The following is a 23614-nucleotide window of genomic DNA, read 5'->3' as shown; positions in this document are numbered from 1 at the left end:
TTCCTTAAACCTTAAACTATCAAGGTTGTAACAACCAAATTTAACTTTACTTGCACTGTAACAAAAACCGACCTCCTGAAATATTAAAAGAAAAACACCAGAGTTCAGATCAGGTTCTTTTGACTTCTCTTAATGTGCTGTGGACATAATTTTAAAAATCTAAATGTTAATTCCTTTTTAATGATTGAATTGGGACTTTGAACAGACATTTAAGCAGCTGTGCAGTGGATTAAGCATAATAATTTGTCAATAAATACAATATTAACAGGACAATGAATGAGTGTACTGAGCACTTGTTTAAAATCACTTTGTATTATTACTGTTGAGGGACTTTTGTATGTTAGTGAGGCTGTAGCTTTATATTTGATGTACAGACTTTGCTCCTCATCTAACTCTAGGCAAGAAAGCAAATATGCATATTTCCCAAAGTGCTGAGCTTTTATTTTAATGAGTCTACAATATGTTATCATTCTGCTATGGTTAAGTTTACTGTAGTAGCCTGAAAGAGTCTTGGGTTGCCTCTGCAGTTGAACAGCATGTTCAGCCATCATTTACATGCAGGTAATGGCATCTCTATCTATTGCTGAGGGGCATCTTATCGATTCAAGATCATGGAAATATGTTCTACGGATATGAAAATGGTCCTTCAGCAGCCAGCAGAATATGGCTGGCAGAGACTGTGTCCTTGCAGCTCTTCATTTTAATGCAAATGTAAGGCAGCCTTGCAGGTTCAAGGGAAGGCGGGGGGACCAGGGGAAATGCAATTGAGGGCTTTCTTTTGTGAGGCCCATTGCAAATCCCAAATGTTCTCAGGCTGAAAACAAAAACAGCATGGGTGCTGCACTGGAGGGGGGGGTGGCTCCTTCAATAGATGCACCTTCTGCCACACAAAAGCACCGAGGGCTTTCACTGCTCCCAGAACATTCCCCTCCTCATGCTGCACAGAAACGCACAATGCCAACAACTGCAGCAATCATGACTCCAGTGCTGGCGAAGTTGCTGGCTGTGACTTTTTAGTGGAGTTATAAGGGAATTTCCCTGTCACCAAGAGAGAACTGATGCCCATTGGGTGCTCCCTGGCTGTCTCCTCTGTCTGTATGAAGCCAGTGTACATGGTGGCATGTGGCTGGGATTAGGAAATTTCAGTGTGGATTAAAATCTTTCCAGCACCTCCATGGCCACTTGTTTAAAGAAAGGAGTCTGAAGTTCCAGCAGAGATCCAGTGCACAGTCTGGACCCATGGTCTCGGTTAGCAGGTATGTTGAAACACAACTTTTCTTTGTTTCTTTATAAAGAAATGATGATGTAAAGATTAATTATTCAACTTTGAGTGCTTTCAAGTACTATATATTTCTTTAACAGCCTGGACAAGTCTATTCCTTATTTCAATAAATATTGTTTTCATCTTACTTTTTTTATTTTGCAGCTATTACAATTTTTCCACTGTGATGTATATAAGAAAATATCCAATAGTGGACTGCCAACTGTGTAACAGAAAAGTACAGGAAAATAAAGGAATACAATGGTAACTCTAATTAAATACCTGAAAAAACGACAATAGCACAAGCTGTTTTCCCAGATAATGAGAATTAGATTTAGTCGATTTATATTACTAAAATAATTAAACAATTTAAACATTAATAAAATAATTAAACCATTTCAGTTCACTTTAAACATATAAAATAGGTTGTTTGCAAGATAATTTTTATTATGTAATTTTTTTCTAACTAGGTTTCTTAAATCTAGATCTTGTGTCTAATCAGTGGCTGCTATGAATGAATGACACAGAATGGAAAATACTGCACAATGTAAACAGGATCCTAAAATTACACATACATTTTTGTGTCTATATTGAACCTGCCCTATCCTGTTGTGGACATTTATTAGGAATAAGGCTGGTTGGTGGTACTGAATATTTTCCTTCTTCTCAACAAATTCCATGGAAAGACCAAAAGCAATTAGTCCACATCTCAATAGTTTCCAACAATTGTCAACTAAATCCTCTGGCCTTGCAGTAATCTTGTATTTGTTCCTTCAGCTCCAGGATGTTGCAGCTGCTCCAGGGTTACATCCAGCCAGCTGGACACCGAACTCACAAAAACCGCCTGGTCACCAAAGATGGGCGTTGCAACATAGAGTTTGGCAACATTGAATACAGTAACCACTTTGCTTATCTGGTAGACTTCTGGACCACTTTTGTGGAGATTCGCTGGCGTTTTGTTCTTCTCCTGTTTGTGGCTTCATTCACAGGAAGCTGGTTCATTTTCTCCCTGCTGTGGTACTGGATTGCAAAGCGCAACGGGGATCTGCCTGGACAGAACCGTACAGATGGGCATGTCCAGTGTATAGACAATGTTTACAGCCTCACAACGGCGTTCCTCTACTCCTTAGAGACCCAGACCACCATTGGGTATGGTGGCAGGGCGCTCACTGGGCACTGTGCTGGGACGGTGGCTCTAATTATCATCCAGTCTCTAATTGGAGTCTTTATCAACTGCTTCATGTGTGGCGTTATCTTAGCCAAGATCTCTTTACCCAAAAAAAGGGCAAAGACCGTCACCTTTAGCAACACAGCTGTCATCTGCTTAAAGAAAGGAAGCCTCTGTCTCTTGATCAGAGTTGCCAATCTTCGAAAAACCTTACTAATTGGCAGCCAGATCTACGGGAAGCTGCTTAGGACAACAACCACACCAGATGGAGAGACCATCATATTAGACCAGGTGGACATTGACTTTGTAGTTGATGCTGGAAAGGATAACTTGTTTTTTGTTTGCCCCCTGACTCTCTACCATGTGATTAACAGATCGAGTCCATTCTACGAGCTGTCAGCTGACACTCTCCCCCAGCAGGACTTTGAGTTGGTGGTCTTTTTGGATGGGACAGCGGAGTCCACCAGCTCCTCCTGTCAGGTCCGAACCTCATACATCCCACAGGAGATCCTGTGGGGATATAGTTTTCTGCCCATCATTTCCCGCTCAAAGACTGGGAAGTACCACGTGGATTTCTCAAACTTCTCCAAAAGTGTCCGGGTCACCACACCACACTGCGTCCACTGCTTCGAGACTGACGCAGACCAGAGAAACCACAACAGCCACAACCAGCAAAAGATGGGGATCGACAACCTGGGGTTTCAAGTGATTGATATTCACAGCTCTGTGGATATTACTAGAATGTGAGCCAACGTGAAACCAGCCTGTTCTGTGACTGAAGGTATAGCACAGTGATGTGAGGCATAAAGTCTGAAAAGCAATGTGGTTGTCACTTCCTTTTAGGCAAAGTTTCACTGTTAGTCAGACTGTCTGCACAACAGTGAAGAAATATTTGATCTTGCTTCTTCCTTCAGTGAATGTTTGAATTATCGTTGACTTTTCTTGCCTCAAACAGTACAAATATTTAAAGTTGTTAAACTCTCTGGATAAAAATTCAGACATGAGGGAGAGTTAAGCTGTTCGTTTCAATCAAGCACTGTTGGGGCTGATGATTTCGCTTAAGTAATGTGTGGGATCTGGAGGCAGAGGGATTGAAGTTCTGATGTGTAGAAAATGAAAGGGGTTAAAAAACCGGATGGCACAGTGGGTACATCTTGAGAAGATTATGTCCTGAGCCTGCTGTAATGAAAAACTGTGCTAAAATATAAAAGGCTAGGATAGCAGATACGAAGTAGGACAGGCCTTTTAAGTTTCCTCATTATTTCTACTAAAACAGACTATACGAAGTTTTTGTCATGTTGACACAGCTTGGATGCTCTGATGATTAGGAAACTGTGACTGTAGCTGCTAAATGCAATGATTTTATTTGTGCCGTGTCTACATTTGTATAGGTCATCCTGCGTAACACTGTAATGTTGTCTCAGGGAAAGTAACATCCTTAGTTGGAATAAACCTTTTCATCCTCAAAGAATTTGATTATATGTTGTTTTTTTCAGGTTTTTATAACTTTAATATTCTGTATTGTGAGTATTTGTGTACTGTATGTTTCGTACTGTATAATCTGATGTTAATTCTATGGACTTTGATTTGTAGTTTTTTTTTTAGCATTTTCTGCTACTTATTTCTACTGCATTACACTTCAAATGGAAATATTGTACTTTTTACTCTGGTTATTTGATAAATCTAGCTATGCTTTACTTTAAAAATGTATATTTTATATTGTAAATATATACTATACATGTAATATGATACCATTTTATGGGTTTTATCAACCAAATCTACATAGAGTTTGAGATTCAATTGACAAAACATTATTCAGCAACTATTCTGAAAATCAACTCATTGCTTTGATTCAGTTTTGCAATTCCCATTGCTGTTTTTTGTATGTGAGTGATTTGTGTTTTAAAGGTATTTTATCATAAATGTATGTAAACTAAATACTTTATATTTTAAAATATTGGCGGCACTAAACAGGACATCTGAAGATGCCACTTTAGGGTTCTGAGTAAATATGTGATGCATTTTTCAATGATTTCTGACATTTTATAGACCAAATGGTTAATTGAATAAAATAACTAAAAGAGATTAATCAATAAATGTTCTTAGAAAAGCTGTGACAGCTGACGCGGCCCACTAGAGAGCATCAGTGGGCTGCTGTGATTCAGAAAATAAATTTAGAAATATATATATATATATAATAATCAGTTAATTTTGTAATAATATATTTTTTTAGAACTGTCCCAGTTCTGCCAGCAGACTCTCTTTCATAAGCTCAGGGATGTTTGCAGCCTACAAACTTCTGATGTTCCCACTTTTCCCCAATGCCCTGTAGTTCACTGATGGCAGCAGACAGCTGCAATAAAAACATCTGATAGCACTCATCTACTGCTTCATGTTGGAGTGATGGACCATGTTATGACAGCAGGTGTTCTAGCAGGGAGTCAGGTTGTTCGTTTAAGACTGGCTCCAACATTTCTGTGAGACAGAGCCTTCTGAAATAGCTTTCATCCCATCTGGATTTAGAGAGGCAAGTTAACTGGGCTTCATCTGCATAACAATGAAAAGAACTGTTCAGAGGGATTGGCACAGTCAGTCTGAAGCAGCTGAAAAGAAGAAAAAAAAAAAAAAAGCCAAATGGAGATGAGAGAGCTGAGTGGAAGGTACAGAATTATATGTTAATCTGTTATCAGTGAAACAGCCCTAGGCAGTCACATTTTATCCAAAATGTGAAAGAGATAGGGCAAATATACAGTCCAGACCACAATTATTGCACATATTTTGTTCTTTGGGCCTTGTGCTTTAGCACATTCAATTTTTAATAAAATAATGTCTACTACATTAAATGTACCCAGTCTCAGCTTTAATTTGAATAGCTTTACATCAATATTGAATGGACTGTGCATGAGATATAACCCCTTTAACACACAGTGAACCAAATTGCAAGAATTCAAAAGAAATTGGACACTTTGCTACAGCTGTGGGTCATTTCAGCATTAGTTCATGCTCAACAGAGCTCAGACATAACTCAGAGTGGAGAGTTTCTATTCAGACCGAGGCCGAGTTGTGCATCAGCATGAAGGTTCAGGACGTGACCATGTAAATGAATAAGACTAAGGATGAATAAGAATGTTTGTTGGCTATCCACAATCAATCAGTTAGTTCATTCTAAAAGAATAGTTGCACACAGCAAAATTAGAGCAAAGTACAGTCAAAGTGGCAAATGTACTTTATTGACAAATCCTGAATCCAGGAAGCAAATGGAAATCATTTTAAATGTAAACACGTTGTATAAGGTCACTTGAATGATGGAGTTTTGACAAGAAACACACTGTAGCATGAGGCGATGTCAACCCACGTCATCAATAAAACATCAACATGATCACATTAATAGATTGAACCTTTGAAAGGTTTAGCATGCATAAGAACTTTCCCAGCAGCCTCCATTTCACCCACTTAATGGATTAATTAGGATTCGAGAAAATGTACCAACTATTCAAAATGTACATTTAGGAAATATGCAACACACCCTTCAGATCAAACATGTTTAACATAACAAACACCTCAGATAGGCTGCGTTATTATTAATTAATTCATTATTAAATGTTTTTAATGCTTAAATTAAGTTTTTAGAAGATTCATTTATGATTTGATAACTTCCCCGTGAAGCACCCCTACAGGGCTTTGAGTAGCATGGATAATTAAGCATGCTAAATCTGCTAAATGACTACTGTATGTTAACAGGCAGGTGTGATGTTTATCACGTTCACCACTTTAGTGTTTTAGCACGCTAACATAAGCTAACTAGCACTCAACAAAAAGTACAGCTGAAGATGATATGAATATTTATAATGCATGAATGTCAGTATCACATTTCATGGCAACCCAGTAGTGGTTGCATAATTACACTTTAAACGACAAATGCCAAGCTCAGGATGGCACTAATGGAAAATTCAGGTGATCACCAAAGTCATTAGGCTTCATTCTCTGAGGACCATGAGGGCCTCATGTGTGCTCATTTCCTGCTGACTGCAATGCCAGCCATAACATCCATCCATATTTGCATCCACTCTATAGGTAAGTTAGAATCTAAATCACCTGATATTTTTTGGGCTGAGAGAGGAAACATTATGTTGAGAACACACAGGCTGCTCTCAGAAACGGCCCATACGGGGCCTGGTTGCTGAGAGGTAACAGTAATAACCATTGAACAACTGTGCTGCCTTTTAATTAACTTCATTAAGTGATTAATTATTTAGTGTAGCTGATTGAGCCAACTGTTATTTAGGACCTTTGTTTCCTGTGTAATTACCACTGAGCTTTCATTTTTAGCAGCACACTCACCACCTTCAGTTCCCAATAAAACCGAAGCAGCATCTGCCCGTTCAAGACAGCATTAGCTTAACAGCTTAGTCTTATTTATGGGCACAAAAACTCCACAGATACACAAAACTGACATGTCAATGCCCTTTGGCTTATTTGTTTGTGAGCGATTGCTTGTTTACACCTGTAGTAGATACAGAGCAAAATCAGCCTTCATTTTAATTTCAAGTTTCTGTCAACTTGACAAATATAACTCTTAATATTTTGATTCCCTTTTAGTACTGGTTAGGGCTACACCAATTCTTGAGGCTGTAAGTTCTAAAGAGCTGCAGAGGTGGATGATAACTTTGGGTTTATCACTCTGATCCCTCTCATGCTATGTAAGTTTCTAGGACTTCTATAGCAATACTTTGAGCTAGATAGTAAATGGAGTAGGCCAACATACTTAAAACAATTTCAGGGATCGCCAAATCATAAGGATTCATTTTCTGGCAACAATGAATGTCTGAACAGAGTACTGAACCACCAGACCTATCAGAGGTTGAGTTATTTCATATGATAAGAGAAGCTTGATTGTTTAACCTGCTGGTGGGTCCAGAAAGAGAGTCAGGGGCTATGGAGATATGTTCCAAATTTCCAAACAATCCATCCAATAGTTGTTGCAACATTTCACTCAGAAACACATGTGTCAACCTCATGGTGGTGAAAGAGGGAAAGTCAGGGGGATGACCAAAGATGGCAGGGTCCTTCCTCTGGGGACAACTAATGTCTGTTTATTTAATGGTAATCCATTCAACAGTTGCTGCAGTATTCAAATTTTCAGACTGGGTTGCATTAGAGCCAAAATGCATCTATGGCTTAAAAAAGATGAATTCAAATGAGTGAAGCAGCTGTGCCTGCTGCTAATGGCTGCCCTTACAGGTTATCGTGCCAAGATCTGATAACTGCTGAAAAGGTTTTTGACAGTTTAATGTCACTAGCTTGATTCATTTTCTGTGACAGAATCAAGAAAATATTGCACAAGCCTTTTATGCTTAATGCTCTTAAAATTGACTGAAAACAGACTGAAAAAACACACACACACACACACGCACACACACACACACAAACAGTTGTGTTACTCATTGTGGTTCAGTAAATCAGAAGTTCAGTCAACCAGCTGGGCAGCTGCCAGTAAAAAGATTAATCTCATTCACAATTTAGCAGTGTCTCAACCACACAGAGAGAAGCTGAGTATGGTCTAATGTACATGACATAAATATTTAAGGTGATTTTTGCTCAGCTGCCCCTCGTCCCACTGGTAGATCCCAGTGCTGTATGTAAGGTACCTTTTAAATGAAAAGGTTATTTTAGCCCAAATACATCAGAAATGGTTCTGTATGATGTATGTTTGTTAGTTTTTAATCCCATTTTGAAGACAGATGAGGTCACTGAGCTGAGTGTCACCTTACAGTTAATGGAAGGTTGGACCAGTGATGTAAACCTTGGACCAGTCACACACTCGGCTGTTCTAAACAGCTTTTGTTGATTTTGCAAACATGTATTAAGTCTCTAGTTTTACTTTTGAAGAGGTGTCTTTCCAATAGTCACTCTCTTCTCTCTTAGCAAATTACTGTAAAAACTGTACAGGTGCCTGTCACTTCTTTATTTTAGAGTTGGAAGGTGGGAGGGCTGTATTCAATCACCTAGGCTAAGTTAATTATTGGCCAATCAGATTTCTTCTTCCTGGTCCAAACCTGGAGGAAGCCTACATTACCCGACTCATACAGAGAGAAGCCTATGGAGATTTTGTAACTTCTTTCTACTGCCACATCCCCAGATGTTTTACATGCACAAAGAGGCTTCAGATGTGAACTGTTTTTGTTGCTTTTTTTTTTTAAAAGTACATTTGACTTCTCCTTTCTACAATACTTGTGTCACAGTGAAGCGCCGCAACGTGTAGTCATGAAGTGAAACACTTCCATCAATAACAAGGCGCTGTAACTCCAATGCTTCATTGGGGCCTTTTGGTTGAAGAGTCTGGAAAATATAAAAGCTGTGTCTTTAGATCATTTAGCACAATTAGTTTGGCTTGGAAAGTAGCCATTACAGCACATTACAGCCATGTGCCAGGCAGCACAAATCCTACTCCCAATGGCAAAAATGTTTTTCGAGCTTACAGGGCTGATGTTTTATGCATACTTAAATACACATACTTAAAGACACGTTAACATTTTATGTTGCTACAGACCCTGATACAAACAGCACAGATTAGCATTTCATCCAGCATTTTTACCAAGATTCAAGCATTCTTATGCCAATTTAGCCTTTAACATCAATTAATGATTGTTACTTTATGTCTGAATCACCAGCTGTGCTTTATTGTGGGGCCTGACATTCTCTTTCACATGCAAATCATTCAGTATGAGTAATTCAACCATTTTTTTCCTCAGTTTTTGTTGCACAACACTTTACATATGAGGCCCCTGCAGTTTAGTTAATCTGAAAGGACACTTTAAAATGAATATCAGACATTTGGCTTTACTTCTTTTTTATTCATTTTTTTATATGTTTTTGCTGGTTGGTTCATTTCTGAGGTATATTTGATTTCTCTTGTGTACTTCTGACCTACTTTACTTATTGTCAAGCACTGTGTAGCTCACATTTTCATAGTAGTAAAACACAAACTTTACATACGAGGCCTCTGGAGTTTAGTTCACCATTACTTGAATTAGAAAGGAGAAAACCAGCTGCTTATTACATGATAAAAAAGGAAAGGAAAAAACCCACAAAGCATTCAAGGGTTAGCTTGGTCATTTTTTTTCCCCTGTAGGTGTAATCAGGTCAAACAGTAGAAGTTATTTCAAGGTGACAATCCTTCCTTCACTTTGCGTTGGACATCTACATGAGCCCAGTAACACATAATGCACTGTATCAGCCCAACACATGAGCTGATGTAGCTCTGTGCAGAGACGGAAACGAGTTGAGTCAGATATTATTAGCTTGTCTTCACTCACTGCGGCGCTGATTGGCTTTGACATCGCTCATAATCATCTGGTATGAATGCCTGCAGCCACAACTCCTTCATCTGAGATATTGTGATGCAAATAATTTGAATTGAGGGCTTGAGCTCAGCGAGTGGCCACACTTTTTTTTTTTAAATTATAATTCTAAGAGCAACATTCATTTATCTGTTTTATGACTGCTCTTTTTTTTTTTTTGATAGAAGGCTGCTGGGATAAGTCCCTGATAGCAAAAAAGACACACAATATAACAGACTGGACGAACAAAATCACAGCTGCAGAAACAAGCACTTTACATTTTGAGGATATTCTGAACACATAAGCATCCATTCTTACATCAATCATCTGGCCTAAATAAAAGATCAGTGAATTTTGGTAAAGTTGGATTCAGACATTATGGGTACAAAAGGTAATGTTATGGGTGCAATATTTTTCAGCTTGGAAGCTTTTCTCATAATTTCTTATTTTTGATTTAAAAAGTAGGAAATTATGTGATAGACAAACAAAAAATTTGTTAAACAGGCATCGATATCCATCAGAAATTCGTGATTAGACAGAAAATGTGTCCGATTTTGTGCCTTTACTTTATTGGTCTGGTCTGTGCAAATTAGGTAGAAATCTTAAAAGTTTTAGGAAATCATGAGGAAAGTTTCAGGGAAATCAGCTGGAAAACACAGTACCCATAAAACAAACCCTCAGGACTCGGGGGGGTAACGCCATTACAACCTTCATTCGGTCAAATCTCACTGCAACTATGGAATGTCGGAATTGAAATTGTGTCACCATTGCGGTCATGGTTAGTCTCTCTCGGGCATACAGCTGTAAGGGGGCGTGGAGCAACATGAGATCCATGGGTATGAGGTCCCCGAGTCCATCTGTGCTACAGGTTAAGGAGCGCACTGCATTTTGTCCTCTAAAGACCCTGAGTGGACGCAGAACTGCATGTCTGGTTGGAGCCAGAACCCAGTTACATCAAAGTTAATGTTCTGTGTCTGTAAATATAAACCTACAACCAACTGGTTGTCTTAGATTAGCATGAAGACTGGAAATGGCCAGCCTGGCCTCTGTCCACAATAACAATATCACACAACTGGCAACTTTAAAGCTCATTAATTAACATGTTATGTCTTGTTTAAGTGTAAAACAGTCACATTGTGATAACCAGCCACAGTCTTCTTGCCAGGCAGTATGCAGATTGGAGCCTCGGCAATTAAATTACATTGTTAAAGTACTTAAAAAGAGGTTGCCGGTCTCTTTCTGCAAAATGCAGTTTAAATACATCAGGGCTCTCAACTGTTGGTTATTTTCCATTTTCTGATGTTTCTCACAGTTCATACAGGAATACAAAGACTAAGTGTACTTTACCTGGTCTCAGACCATCAGGAAATAATTCTGAGATGCAAAGCCACTAGAAGGGCAACAAATAATACCAATAATAAAATCCACATAATTTTTACCAAAAAATCTTGGCACTCTGGGCCCTTTCTTTCTTTCTTTTTTTTAAAAGCAATTTATAGCATTTACAGCTCTCAGCACATACCACCAGCTTTCTGAACATTATCAGATTTGGGTTGAGTCTGACCCAGGTTGTAAAAAAAGAAGCCTTTTAAGGAAGAGCCTTGAATTCTTACTTACTTGAGGATCTGTCATAAGTAAACAACATAAGTTGTATTATTGTTTTATTGTAATAGACACCTAAGCTCTAACAACATTTTGCATTATGCTTTGTGTAACTGGGCACCGGGCAGCAAAAGGCATTTTCATGTACTTTGTCAAACTGTAGTAAGCATGCACTTAAATGAGTTATTAATGAGCAAAATGTATGTTCAAGAGCAGAACCACTATAACTACACTCCAAAGGTTTTTCCTATAAATGCTGAGGGATGGAGAATGAAATGAGAAGGAAACCTCATAAATCTCCTTGTATTCGACGGTGGTTCTCACAAAGAGCGGGTATTCTCGCAGAGATTAAATTCCCCTCACTCTGCATCTCAGTTCGGGGAAGAAATAAAAACACTGGCTGCCTCGCAAGGAGAAGCAGCTCTTCATTTAGCACGGTAAACAAGAAGCTTTGAAGTCAGCCATTTAAAATAGGATTTACATGAATAAATAAATCGCTCACTGACGTTTGAGCTACAACACTGCTCATAAAATCGCACTAGAAGGGAGAAGGCTTGGGATAATTGCCTGTGACACTAACGTGTGGCACTAAAAATAATATCGACAGGAATTATTATCTGAGAATTATTAATAAATACCACCTGCTCTGCTCTACAGTATGTCTTTGTTTAAACCTTGCTCTCAGTCTCTATTATCAGTGTTTATTATCTTGGGAACGGTTCCAAGTATAAATGTCTTTGCCTTATCTGATGGATGAAAACAATGAGAGTTTATATTTAACATCACTTTATTCTTGTCATCATTCATTTTGATGACCCCTGTCATCTCACAAAGCCTCTCTGTCCTCTGTCTAGGTGTATGAATGAACTATAAAATCCTTTTTTTTTTTTTTTTTTTGGCATTTTTGATGTGCTTGACAACCATGTGCTTCACATCTGTTTGCGTGAAATCTAAAATAATATAATAAAAACAACAATAAAATTGTTCATGTTCTTCCATGGGGATGGGGTTCGATAAAATAGCAAATAAAAATAAAAATCCAGAATCCAAATCCTTTGTACTCCAACTCCAAATCCTATAGACTCAAATATGCTCATTGCCAATAAAAATGAAGATTTTAATTTACAAAACTTCAACTTTTCAATAACTTGAATCCAATTTTAGCTGACAAGACATATTTTCCAGGATGTGCTCTTGTTAGTGGCTCCAGCAACAAACTGAAGCTTTGGAAAAAGACAGCCTGACATTGAATACCTCTCCTTCATGAGATCTCTTTTGTTTTCCCAAGTATCCATTGGTATTATTATATCCTCATGTCTCTCTTATTGTGGGTGGCATCCTAACAAAGGACCGAACACGAATACTGAAGAAAAAGCAATCTGCTGAGCTTGGTACTATACTTCCTGATACCTCATAACAGTGTTTGTTTTGGATTTTTATGAAATTATGCGTCTCATCTGATTATAATGCATCTAATGCATGTTGGATGTTTTGCACAGTAAGCTAGCTATTAATTACTGCTGGGTTTATCTACATTCACATCCAGACAAGCAGTATGTAAATGTTTTCTCCTCGCAGCCTGTGTCATAATTGCCACTTTCATACCAGGGCTTTAGAGGGAATAACTTCCACATTTACACAGACAGCCTTCATCTGTTGGAGGAGGCAATTCAGCTGTGATTAACCCAAACATCTCTGCTTTTTCTGCCAATGCAAATGTGTTTACATCCACTCTGCCACTGCAGTAACTGCAGCAGTGCCTGAAAGCGCAATACATAAAAAACAGCTGCTAGATTTGTAGCAGCATTACGACTGCCTTTATCTATGCACATTTAAAACAAAAAGGTGTGGATTGCTATGTTTCTTTATTACCGGGTCTATTGTGCTTTAACTGACGATGCTTAACGTCCACACCGAACTCATTCGTCCTCCCTCTGGCACTTTACGAATTTCAGCGTAAAACAGCAAAATGAGGTGAATTCAAATCAGTGTAGATACTTGTTCATCCACATGTTAAGGTAAATCTTTTTCAGCCAGCTGCTGTGTTAAATCTAGGTGTGATTAATGTTGTTTTCAGGATTAAACCTTATTACATTATTAAAATGTTGTGTAATTTTAAAATTATATTTCAGTTTAACTCTGATTTAGTGGAATATTTTGTGCTTTCTAATGTTTGTAACTTTAATCAATGACAAATTGATTGATGGTCTCAAAACGTCCCTTATCTACACGTTCTTCATTGTTCCACTAATGAAAAAAAAAGGGGGGAGCTAAATAGTTTGATAAGAAATTAGTTAGCACTGAAGCTGAATTAATCTGGGTATTTCACTGGGTCCTAAATGGAACCGCTATCAAAACCCATCCCCAGTCCTCCCTGTCTGTCATCTGCTGCCTCACTATCTCTGCTCTGCTAGTTTTCCCCTGATGGTTACATTTGTGTGTCATGGATGGAGAACAGAAATGGACGTTTGCAGTGCTGCCTGTTTCTGGATCAGTCTATGCTTACATGATTGACAGCCACTGTTTGGTTCCATGTCTTGAAAGACCTCTCAAACTTGCTTTTCATTCTCCTCCCCTTCCTCCAACTTATCGGTACGGTGGCTCAGGCTGTTGAGGGTTTGGCCTATAAAGCTGCTGCACTCTCACTGGCCGTCCATTTGGCGGCCAACCCCCTGATAGTTGTCCGATGACCCTGAGGCCAACCGGCTGGCCGTGTCCTGGAAGTGGGTTACTGGGGCTGAGGATGTGGGCCTGTCCCAGCTGGGGCTCAGGGGTTGGGGTGCTACTTTGATGGCCTGGAGCTGAGGCAGGGGGAGAAACAGGATAATGAGGGAGGAGGATGGCCGGCGTGAGGCCGTAGCGTACCTGGAACACCCTAAGAGGTCCCTGTGCTATGAAGCCGTTTGGCCTCTGAGGCTCCTGAGGCTGCTCTGAGTCCTTTTTCACTTCGGGGACTTTGCTCTCCTCCGCTCTCGCGGTTTTGCCCAGCCGCCGCTTGTCTTGAACAATCTCCTGCATCTTCTCCGCTTGTGCCCGACGAATATGATACGTCTTCCTGGAGCTTTGGAAGGAGTCCAGGAACTCATCCAGGCTTACGTTTCCCTCCATAAACTTCTCCAGCAGCTCCTGTACGACAGAGCAGAAACATAAACCGTCATCAGCAGACAGAACAACACACAAAGGGAGGTCTAACCACAGGGAGTCGTTCAAACAAACTCCTCTAAGTATAAAGAGGATTTAGTCAGCTCAGGGATGTTTACCCATGAACTTTGGCATAGTTTGTCAGCTGTAATATTTCACCCTAAGTACATTTTACACAGCTAACAATGGTCCGTGTGCAGCAACTGTTACATTTGGCAAAGCTTGAAAGCCGTGTGATCTGTGTGTGTGTTCCCAGGATGTGAGAAGCTGAGTTTGAGCCTCATCTGATTGAGACAAGTACTGAGGACAGAAGTTGTATTTTTGGAGTAATCGCTACATAAACCAAAGTAGCTGAAGAAGAATATGAGCTGGCGTTTTCACAGTCTGATTTCGTCACCATGTACGTACAAAACCAGTGGACTGTGTTTTTACAAAAAGGTGTGTTCATGGCAGACTTCAGAGGAGAGGAGCTGTGACATCAGTGTGGTGGGATGAAAGTGAATATCATTACACTAAGTTGTGCCTCACTGTATTTCTTCTTGTGTTTCTATTGTAGCATTTAATACGTTTATACTTGAAACCTATAAAAACTTTTAATAAAAGATCATGTGTCATAGCTTTGTTTATTTATTGCATTTCATTCAACTTAATGCTGCTTTGTTTGCTGTACACTGTATAAACTGTGCCCCTGCAACTTCACTATAAAATTCGGTAAGAGACTTGACAATAACGAGGCAATGACTAAATTAAAATGTTATTTCATTTAAAGGGATTTTTAATCTATGAATCAAAGCGGAACAGAGAGGAACAAATTAGAAGAGAGATTTTCATATCCGTTCATCTGATAAAGCTCAACTATTGTTTTCATTATCCATGAATCTACTGAATTTTCATCCAACTGTTTCGCCTCTAAAATGTCAGAATAAATTACATGTCAAATGTTTGGCACGTTTGTACGAAATGTGTCTCAAATGATACATTTTCTTATCAAAATAGTTAATTTCGACTAAGTGGCTCTTTTTGCATTTCCCATTTATTCTTCTCCATAAATGTGATTGTCAGCTTTTAAGTAAAAATCAGCAAAAGCAAAAGAGTAAAAGCTTCTTACACAGAGTTACACAAATTTTTCTGCATCCCTAAACTGTTTCAGCTCAAGAACTGCATAAACTAAACAAAACAATACTAAAATTTTTATGTTAATCAAGGTTCGGCACAAAGATCAAAGACTGAGCTGTGGCTTTGTGCTTCTTTTATTCATGCACACACTCATAAATTTGTGCTATATTGCAAAATATGAACATTACGCTTCAATGCAGAATATTGTTTGTATTCCCCAGATGAAAATAAATGACATAGCCTCAGTCCGTTCAGTACATTCACTGTAACTGGAGGTCATTTAATGGCCGCCCATGCCATATGGAGCAGCTCACGGTGGGAGGAGGCAATAAACCAGAAACTCAACCGATCACATGACACGGTTGGCAAGAGGTTAATGGAAGGATGGTTAAGAAGGGTATGTGAGAATTTACAGTGCAACAATCATCCACCCATGGGTCTTCTTACAACACTGACAGCAACCAAAAATGAAATGACTCCAATGACCGTTGCTGATCAGCTCCAGTACCTAAAACTAGTCCAAAAACAATGAACACAGTGTCACACTGGTTAGCATTCTTCTTCATTACCATGAAAAAACACAGTGTAGTTTCATTGGAGTGGATTGCACATACAGTTTCAGCTGCCATAGAACTACACAGGTTGTTTATTAATCCATAGCTGAAAATAGTCCAGAGAAAGTGGATGTGTGATACCGTTTTAAAATAGTACAATGGCTCACATATTCTGACAGTCTCCCCTGGAACGCATTCCTAGGGTTGCCTTTGGTTGTTTAAATGAAAAATGACAAAAAATAATTGTGTCAGGAACAACCAAAAGACAGCTAGAGGGAAGTTCAAACCTGCCTCCTTTCTCATCTGTTTATGTCAACCAAATGTATCTTTATTAAGATCCATTTTCTCGCACTTTACCTGCAGTCCTATTCACAGTAATATGATCGTTCACACACAAAACAAAATCTGGTTTCCCGTATTGGATCAAGAAAAATAAGAGAAACAAGCAGCAGTTTGTCACAGCAAGATCTCTGCTGGAGAATCCTTCATTATTAGGCCTTAAACACAATTAACCAGTTTGTGTTTGCGCAATAAAAACCACAACAGGAGCAACATCAGTATCCTCTTGGCTGCACTCCACCAGCTTTAACACTTAATCAGCAAGCCTTTGGGAAAATGAGGCTACGAAACAGAGTTAAAGCCCCAAAGCAGACTGCTCTGTGTGCCCTTAGTTCAGCTCATATCTGCACAATAAAGCAAAACAAGCTCAGTGGAAAAGCTCAAGGGAGATTTCAACCACAGCAACCCTGTTGTGAGCGATTTACATGAGCACTGAGGACAACAAGTTTAAATTATGTTTCCCTTATCAGATACCTTTGTTCATGTTGCTACCTGACTAGGAATCCTGCTAATAAAGACAGCTTATTTGACTTTAGGCAACAGAAGAAGAAGTTGTTGGGTCTTCAGAGGCAAAGATTTCCATTTGTCATGGAGCCCAAGACAAAAAAAAAAAAATGAAAAAGAGAAAAGAAAAACATGCTTTTCATGATTTTCATAGTCACAATGCCGCTGCACTGACTGTATTCGAATCCTGAAAGAAAATGTTTTGGAAACAGCTTTATTTGATGTCAGTGTTCTGAAAAGTTATCATGAAAATCAAGACAGCTTTCCACTGAACCAATAATTACCATCTGAGGGCATAATCTGAAATGTCTGAGATTAGAGGAGATAGTCACAGAACACAGACTTCACAGATATGTCCGTGTTCATTCTGGGCTCCTAAATCACAGCACTTACTCACAGAGGGATGCATTTTACACGTTATGTCGTCATACAATTACAAGACGTGACAACAGAAATTAGTGGATATGTCCATCCTCAAACAAGCAGTAATTAGAAATGAAGTTATTTTAAAGCTCTTGCGTTTTTTTAACCGCAAAATTGAAGGTATAAAATAACATGCATCAAATATTTATTGATCTGTCCATATTGATGTGTTTTTGCAGGATTGACTCTGCGAGGTTGTTTGGCTTGTGCTGGGTGATAATCAATCACTGGGGAGCTGCTCTAATGACTGAGTAATGGAGGTATTGTTTGAAGCCATGTGAGGTGGGGGAGGTATGCTGCAGGATCAATCTGAGCATGAAGCAGCAAACAAGCCTCCCCCACTGCCCTGATCAAGGCCAAAGGAATATGTAGGATTTAAACAAGGCTGTTACAGCACCACGTTCACAGAGGTGAATGCTATGAATTATTGTACGGCTGCAGCTGAAGCTGTCTGTCTGAAGTGCATACTATAAATACAAATGATCATGCACACTGACATAGCATTCAGATGAAACTATCTTTCAAGCCACCGAGTATTAATTTTTTTTTTTTTTTTTTGCTCGGGTCCTGGGGCCCAGCAGATTTATGATGGCACAGCCTGATACCCATAACAGGGCCCAGTAATAGTAGCAACAGCGATGTATAAGGAAGACATCAAATTTTCATCATGTATTTAAAACATGTAATTTCTAAATGTAGTGTGGAGTTGGGATTTGCATTATACAAAGCTGTCTTACTACCACAAGCAAACATTTTGCATAATTCATCAGACATGAAATCTTATGGATTATAACATTAATGTACTCCAGCTGACAAGGTAGTTCGTTATCTAACCTGCAACCCTAGGTTAGCAGTGTGGTTTTCACTGGTGGATGGTCCAATGTGAAAATGTGCCTGTGGCTCTGTTCCTGTTGTGCTGCATTGCTACATGAAGGCATGTGTCGCCTCTTGCCTACAGCCGAGTGTTAATGAGGACATTGAGGTAAACGTGAATATGAACATGCAGGATTGGGCTGTTTTTAGTGTTGCTGTTTCGTAAACATGTGAGGGTGATCTCGCCATGATCATCCTTTCACAGCTTGGTTTATTAAACATCTCTTTTCTGGCTCATCTCAGCAATGAAAACTGTTCACACTGAGGGATGTGGACCTTCAGAAACTGGGCCATTGTTTGTGAAAAAGCACGTTGCTGTTTAGTTTTTTTTAAATATGTGCTGTGAGCACCATAAACAAAATGTTTACTTCTCTTACCCACTAAGACAACCTGAAAACTCAGCATATATAACCAGAGCCAGAGTATCTATCTTCATGGATACATGGCACTAAGGTTTTGTTGTGATTTGGCACTGTATTGTAAAAGCCAAGCGGGTAAATTAATATCTAAGCTAAGCTGCTCATATGAGCATGTGATGTGTTTCAGCCTGATGATTATCGCTTTGGAGCATTTTGCCTGTAAGTGACATTTCCCTTTATTCATAGGGCTGTCTTTTTCTGGCTTAAAGTCAACCTACAAGGCAAACTGATTAACTCTCTGGGATCAGTACATTGACAACTGGATGGGATTTAAAACAGCTCTGGTTCCAAACATTTTTGCTTTGTGAAAATAAATGAAAACAAAATATTTCAAAATTCTGCCTTCCTGTCTTGCTGAGAATCTGATGTAAACACATCGTCACATCGTCATGCTAAATACCCAAAATGTATGAATGGTACAGGAACGTTAGCCCAGCACTAACTCCTGATATAACTTCCAATCTTATCTTCTCATATATATTTATATAAGGCTTCGGTCATATATATAATATATTGCATGCCCTTAATCATATTGTGTCCTCCCTCAGATTCCTTTTAGGATCCCTAATCCCTGCGCTGGGAAGCACTAAGCTACAGAAGATGTTAATGTGTAACTAAAGACAGAGCTGCTTTTCCACCAAATCTCCCCGTTTTGTATTTCCATAAAAAGGTTGATTTTTAAATGCTTTCTTTCAGACAGAGAAATGTAATCCCTGTCTGCAGGTATGAGGTGTAACACGTCATGCCCCTTCCCTTTTCAAATGATCAAAAACAACACAAGTTCTTAGATAAACCTGATGGACAGCAAATAAAGGACTTCTTACACCTCCTTCATCGGGACTACATTACATTTTGCTGATCTTTTGTTGACTTCTGAACAGACTGTTTTCACCAGTGTCGAAACCAGACTCGAATTCAGAACCCATCTTAGTTATTCTCAGACGTTGGTGGTCTGCTCACTGTACATTTATGCCTTGTCTTTAATGATCAGATTGCACAAAAGTGGGTAAGCCGTCAGCAGATTTTTAGGAACCATCTACCACAGTGGTGTCAACATGATGAAAGATGGTGTTTGATTGTCAGCAAGAAGGAGGAAGAAGCAAAATTTTGCAGCCTTTTAAAAAAAACTTTTACCTCTGAATGTTCCTCAGCACGTGCCACCTCTTCCTGCAGGAGGTTCAGCGCCGTCTGCAGGCTCTGCCTCTGGATACGAGCCTCTGTAAAGACAAAGAAACATCATTGATGCATGCGGAGGCTGGAAGATGAGGCTTGACTTCACAAGAGCTGGAAGAAAAATCCAGTAACCAAGAAACCGCAGCATAGAAAATGATTTTCCAAATCACAAAAAGCCTTTGGGTATATGGGGACGAGAAGATGGTGGTGATGGGGTAGACAGTTGTTGGCTAGAAAAAGGGAAAACAGGCTGTAAATATTCAACTTTAGCTATTTTGGGAAGCTGGTCCTAGTTTGGGTTGACCACAAAACTCAAATCCCTCTCATTTTTGCCATCTCCTCATAGTACTTTTCACTATTCAGGTTTTCTAATTTCCCCTACATGAAGCCAAAAAAATCTCTAAAACTTCAACAAACAAATAATTACAGATAAATAGTTCAAATCCTGTTTCCACACTTTCTACATGTGCCCACATACACATATTTGAATCTGAGTCCCTGTCAATAAAAAAAAAAAAAAAAATCAATTGAACCTTAAACAAAAAGATGCAGGCAGCAGCTCATAAAATCAGATGTAATCAAATTTAATCTGCCATTTAAGATTCAAACCAGCTCACATCAAGATTATGGCAGAAACAAAAAAGGGACAACATAATGACTGACAAGAAATTGTTCTGTGATTGTCATGACAGGTCAGAAAAACTGACAAACATTGAATACTACTGAACAGTCAAGTTTTCACAAGGTTAATTCAGATTTTTTTTTTTTTAATTTTTATGGTCATCATTTCATTTATCAGCTCCTTAATTGGAGTTGATAAAATAAAATAAAAAATTGTTTTTCACGGCAAGTTTAATGTCTTTAAAGGAAACAATGGATTAATCCATAAAAAAAAAAATCTGACACATGCATGTTATAATAAATTTGAATTATCCTTTAAAATATGGCTTTTACAGATTTCTGGAAGTTTCATCTTGAGATTTGTTTCTGTTATAAAGACAAAATCACACAAAGTACGAACAAAGCGATGCAAGCAGAAAGAGGCACATTATGCCCGATAAATATGTATGTAGCACAGCTCTCTAACACATGCACAGCATGTGTTTAACTCCTGGGGGTGGCAGTGAACAGGCTTGACCCAGCTGACTGCAAAGTGTCCTGTTCCTCTGAGGGACGCTGTGACAGCCACACTAACCCCCACAAGTCAGATTGGGTTGAAAGGGGCAAATTAAGGTCACAGTAATGACTAATACGATTAAGCCCTCAAGGGAAATCTCTATCCCCCCATCTCAACAGAAAATGGACAATGTGTGCAAGGAGCTGCATTTCCACTTTCTTAAATGTTCTCTGCTTGTCACTGAAATAAGTAATGAAGTAAGCGATGCACTCTGACAGCCAAATCCTTTACCTAGATCTCTAGAGGTGATAAGTTTCTTTAAAACAGAGGAAGGTTTCCGGGCAGAAAACATTCTAGCAGAAAGAAACCTCTTCTTTGATGCAGATACAGTATGATCTGCTTTATATATCAACGTCATCTCGGCATAATAATAAAATAATCCATTGCTTAATGTTAAGCTTCAGCGTTGTGACCGCAGTTGTGTGAACATTGACCCTGTTGTAGTAAAAAAGCAAGTCCGCATTAAGGCACGGCCTCGTTCTGGACCCCATGCTGCAGATGCTGGGAGATGGGGGTGTAATGAGAGGTGACAGCCAGGCAAACAAACAGTCCAGGAGCAGCTGTATGTGACCTACATATTAGGAGGTGGAGATGGACGTGGAGGGGTGGACCTGGAGGCCAGTCCTACGTGGTACTGCACTAACAAGTGAATGGTGTCATGAAGGAGTAACGCGTTTTGTCTCGAAGCAGATATGAGACAATGAGGAGTCAAGGCAGCTGTAGAGATGAGACACAGCTTGAGCAGTGTAGTTTGCATTAAAAATCCCCTTTTTTTAAACAGTTGGCCCAACATAAAGGCTTTTTATATTGGCGAACTATATATACAGTATTTACCAAATCCTGTCTTAAGTCTCAGGAATTTTAACTTGAGCTTTTTCATTTGATATTATTTTATACTTTATACTATACCACCACTATTGATCTGACAGCTGTAATTAAAAAATAAATTAAAAGCGTAAAGCTTCTCTAGTGGATTCTCTAGACACACTAGCGGTTTTCACATGCTGCACAACAAAAGTTTTAGATGTCACAAACAACATACTGACAAGTTTTCCCACCAGGGATGATGATGATGATATCCGCAGCAAATTTTATGCAAAAATGGAAAGCCTTTGCCAGGGACCAGAATGCTCATCAGGGGAAATCTCTGACTTAAAAGATAAGAGATGATAATTTTTCAGGGTAACTAAAATTATTCTGAATTTTTCCTCCGGGACCAGACAGACGGATTTACTGATATCGCCTCCATTTGACCTCACTGCGAAAAAGTCAGTTCACAAAGTTCAAATGGTGAATAAGGGAAACATATTTTGCCATTTCCCTCTAGTGGCATCAATCCATGCAGATACTTTTTCTCCACTACATGTCCAGATTTAAAGATTTCTGCCTACTTTATATTTCTATATTCATCAAGGTGAACCAAGGAGCTTAGGAGTTATTATTTACTATATTTGAGCTCAACTTCTTTTCTGATTTTTTTTTAGTCCCATACTGTGTCACAGTGCCACAAGCAAATCAAACATGCTCTCAAAATCATGTTGTTGGGTTGTGACAGGTCTGCAGCCATTAAAAGTTGAAGGGCCTGTTCCCATAACAAAATAACAGCGTTGTCCGTGAGGCACCAATGTCCCTCTAGCCCCGACTGTCAGGACATCCACTCCAGTCAGGCATTAAAATAACAGAGTTCTGAGCCGATGCAGAATCACAACCCGCATCTTGTTCTCAGCTTGTGATCGATGTGACAGTTAACATGAATGCACCGTCTGGGCTCAGCAGGAAGCTCAAAGCAAACAGCTGATCTCAACATGTTAATGGACCATGCCGAGGCTACCACAGCCCTCCAGTAAACACAGAGCCTCACCAAATGCAAATAACAGCATAGAAACTCTAACTACTTCTTATGCTTCACCTGTGTTTCTGGTGTAATTTGGTCCCTGAAAGTATCCTTGCAACCAGTATCCTTAATAATACTACTTCAAATATATAGTAGTTCAGTAGGTTATTTTTATGTCATGCTAGGATGCTGAGGCAGAATCTAAGGCATCAGCAAACTTATTAAAACTATTTTAAATTTCTGAAACAGGCAATTTAATATTCACATCAGCTTTACAAAGCGAATGGCCAGGTACATAGAAGTGACAAAACTAGCCAGGCTTGGAATTTCTCTTCGGAGCATGTATTATTGCAGCATATTTTCTCCAATTATGTTTATATTGTGTGCAAATCAGGATAAGTGAAGCTTTAAATGCTCATTTATCATCATGGATGGATTACTGGACAGGCCTACCAGGCAGAGGCACAGGGCCCTCCTGGTTTTCACCGACAAAATAATAACATAAAAAAGAGATAACCATTTAGAGACACAAAACAACCACAAAAGGTGTAAAATGATCACAGAGAGATGCAATATGTCTGTAAAGAGAAGCAAAAAGATGTAGGTTTTCCACCAAGAGGCAAAAAAATAAAAGACCATAAACCATGCAGTTGTGTTGTCTGTGGTTGTTTTGTATACATTCTATAAGAC

General features: G+C 39.0%; 2 protein-coding genes across 2 annotated transcripts in view; one reads left to right on the top strand and one right to left on the bottom strand.

The window, feature by feature from the left end:
- Positions 1–1233: 1233 nt before the first annotated feature.
- Positions 1234–3176, top strand: LOC113143309 (ATP-sensitive inward rectifier potassium channel 1-like). Its single transcript, XM_026328860.1, has 2 exons — positions 1234–1256; positions 2039–3176. The coding sequence occupies exons 1-2, from the start codon at positions 1240–1242 to the stop codon at positions 3174–3176; spliced, it is 1155 nt and encodes a 384-aa protein (XP_026184645.1). The 5' UTR covers positions 1234–1239.
- Positions 3177–5637: 2461 nt separating this feature from the next.
- Positions 5638–23614, bottom strand: part of vps37d (VPS37D subunit of ESCRT-I) — a 30291-nt gene continuing 12314 nt past the window's right edge. Inside the window, exons 3-4 of the mRNA XM_026327881.1 lie at positions 19875–19957; positions 5638–14497 (exon numbers count right to left, since the gene is read on the bottom strand). Of these exons, the coding sequence (XP_026183666.1) occupies positions 13958–14497; positions 19875–19957 (623 nt within the window). The 3' untranslated portion in view covers positions 5638–13957. The remainder of the gene's footprint in view (positions 14498–19874; positions 19958–23614) is intronic.

This window comes from Mastacembelus armatus, chromosome 14, assembly GCF_900324485.2.
Source record: "Mastacembelus armatus chromosome 14, fMasArm1.2, whole genome shotgun sequence".
NCBI classification, from domain to species: domain Eukaryota; kingdom Metazoa; phylum Chordata; class Actinopteri; order Synbranchiformes; family Mastacembelidae; genus Mastacembelus; species Mastacembelus armatus.
This window is presented reverse-complemented; position numbering and strand designations above follow the sequence as displayed.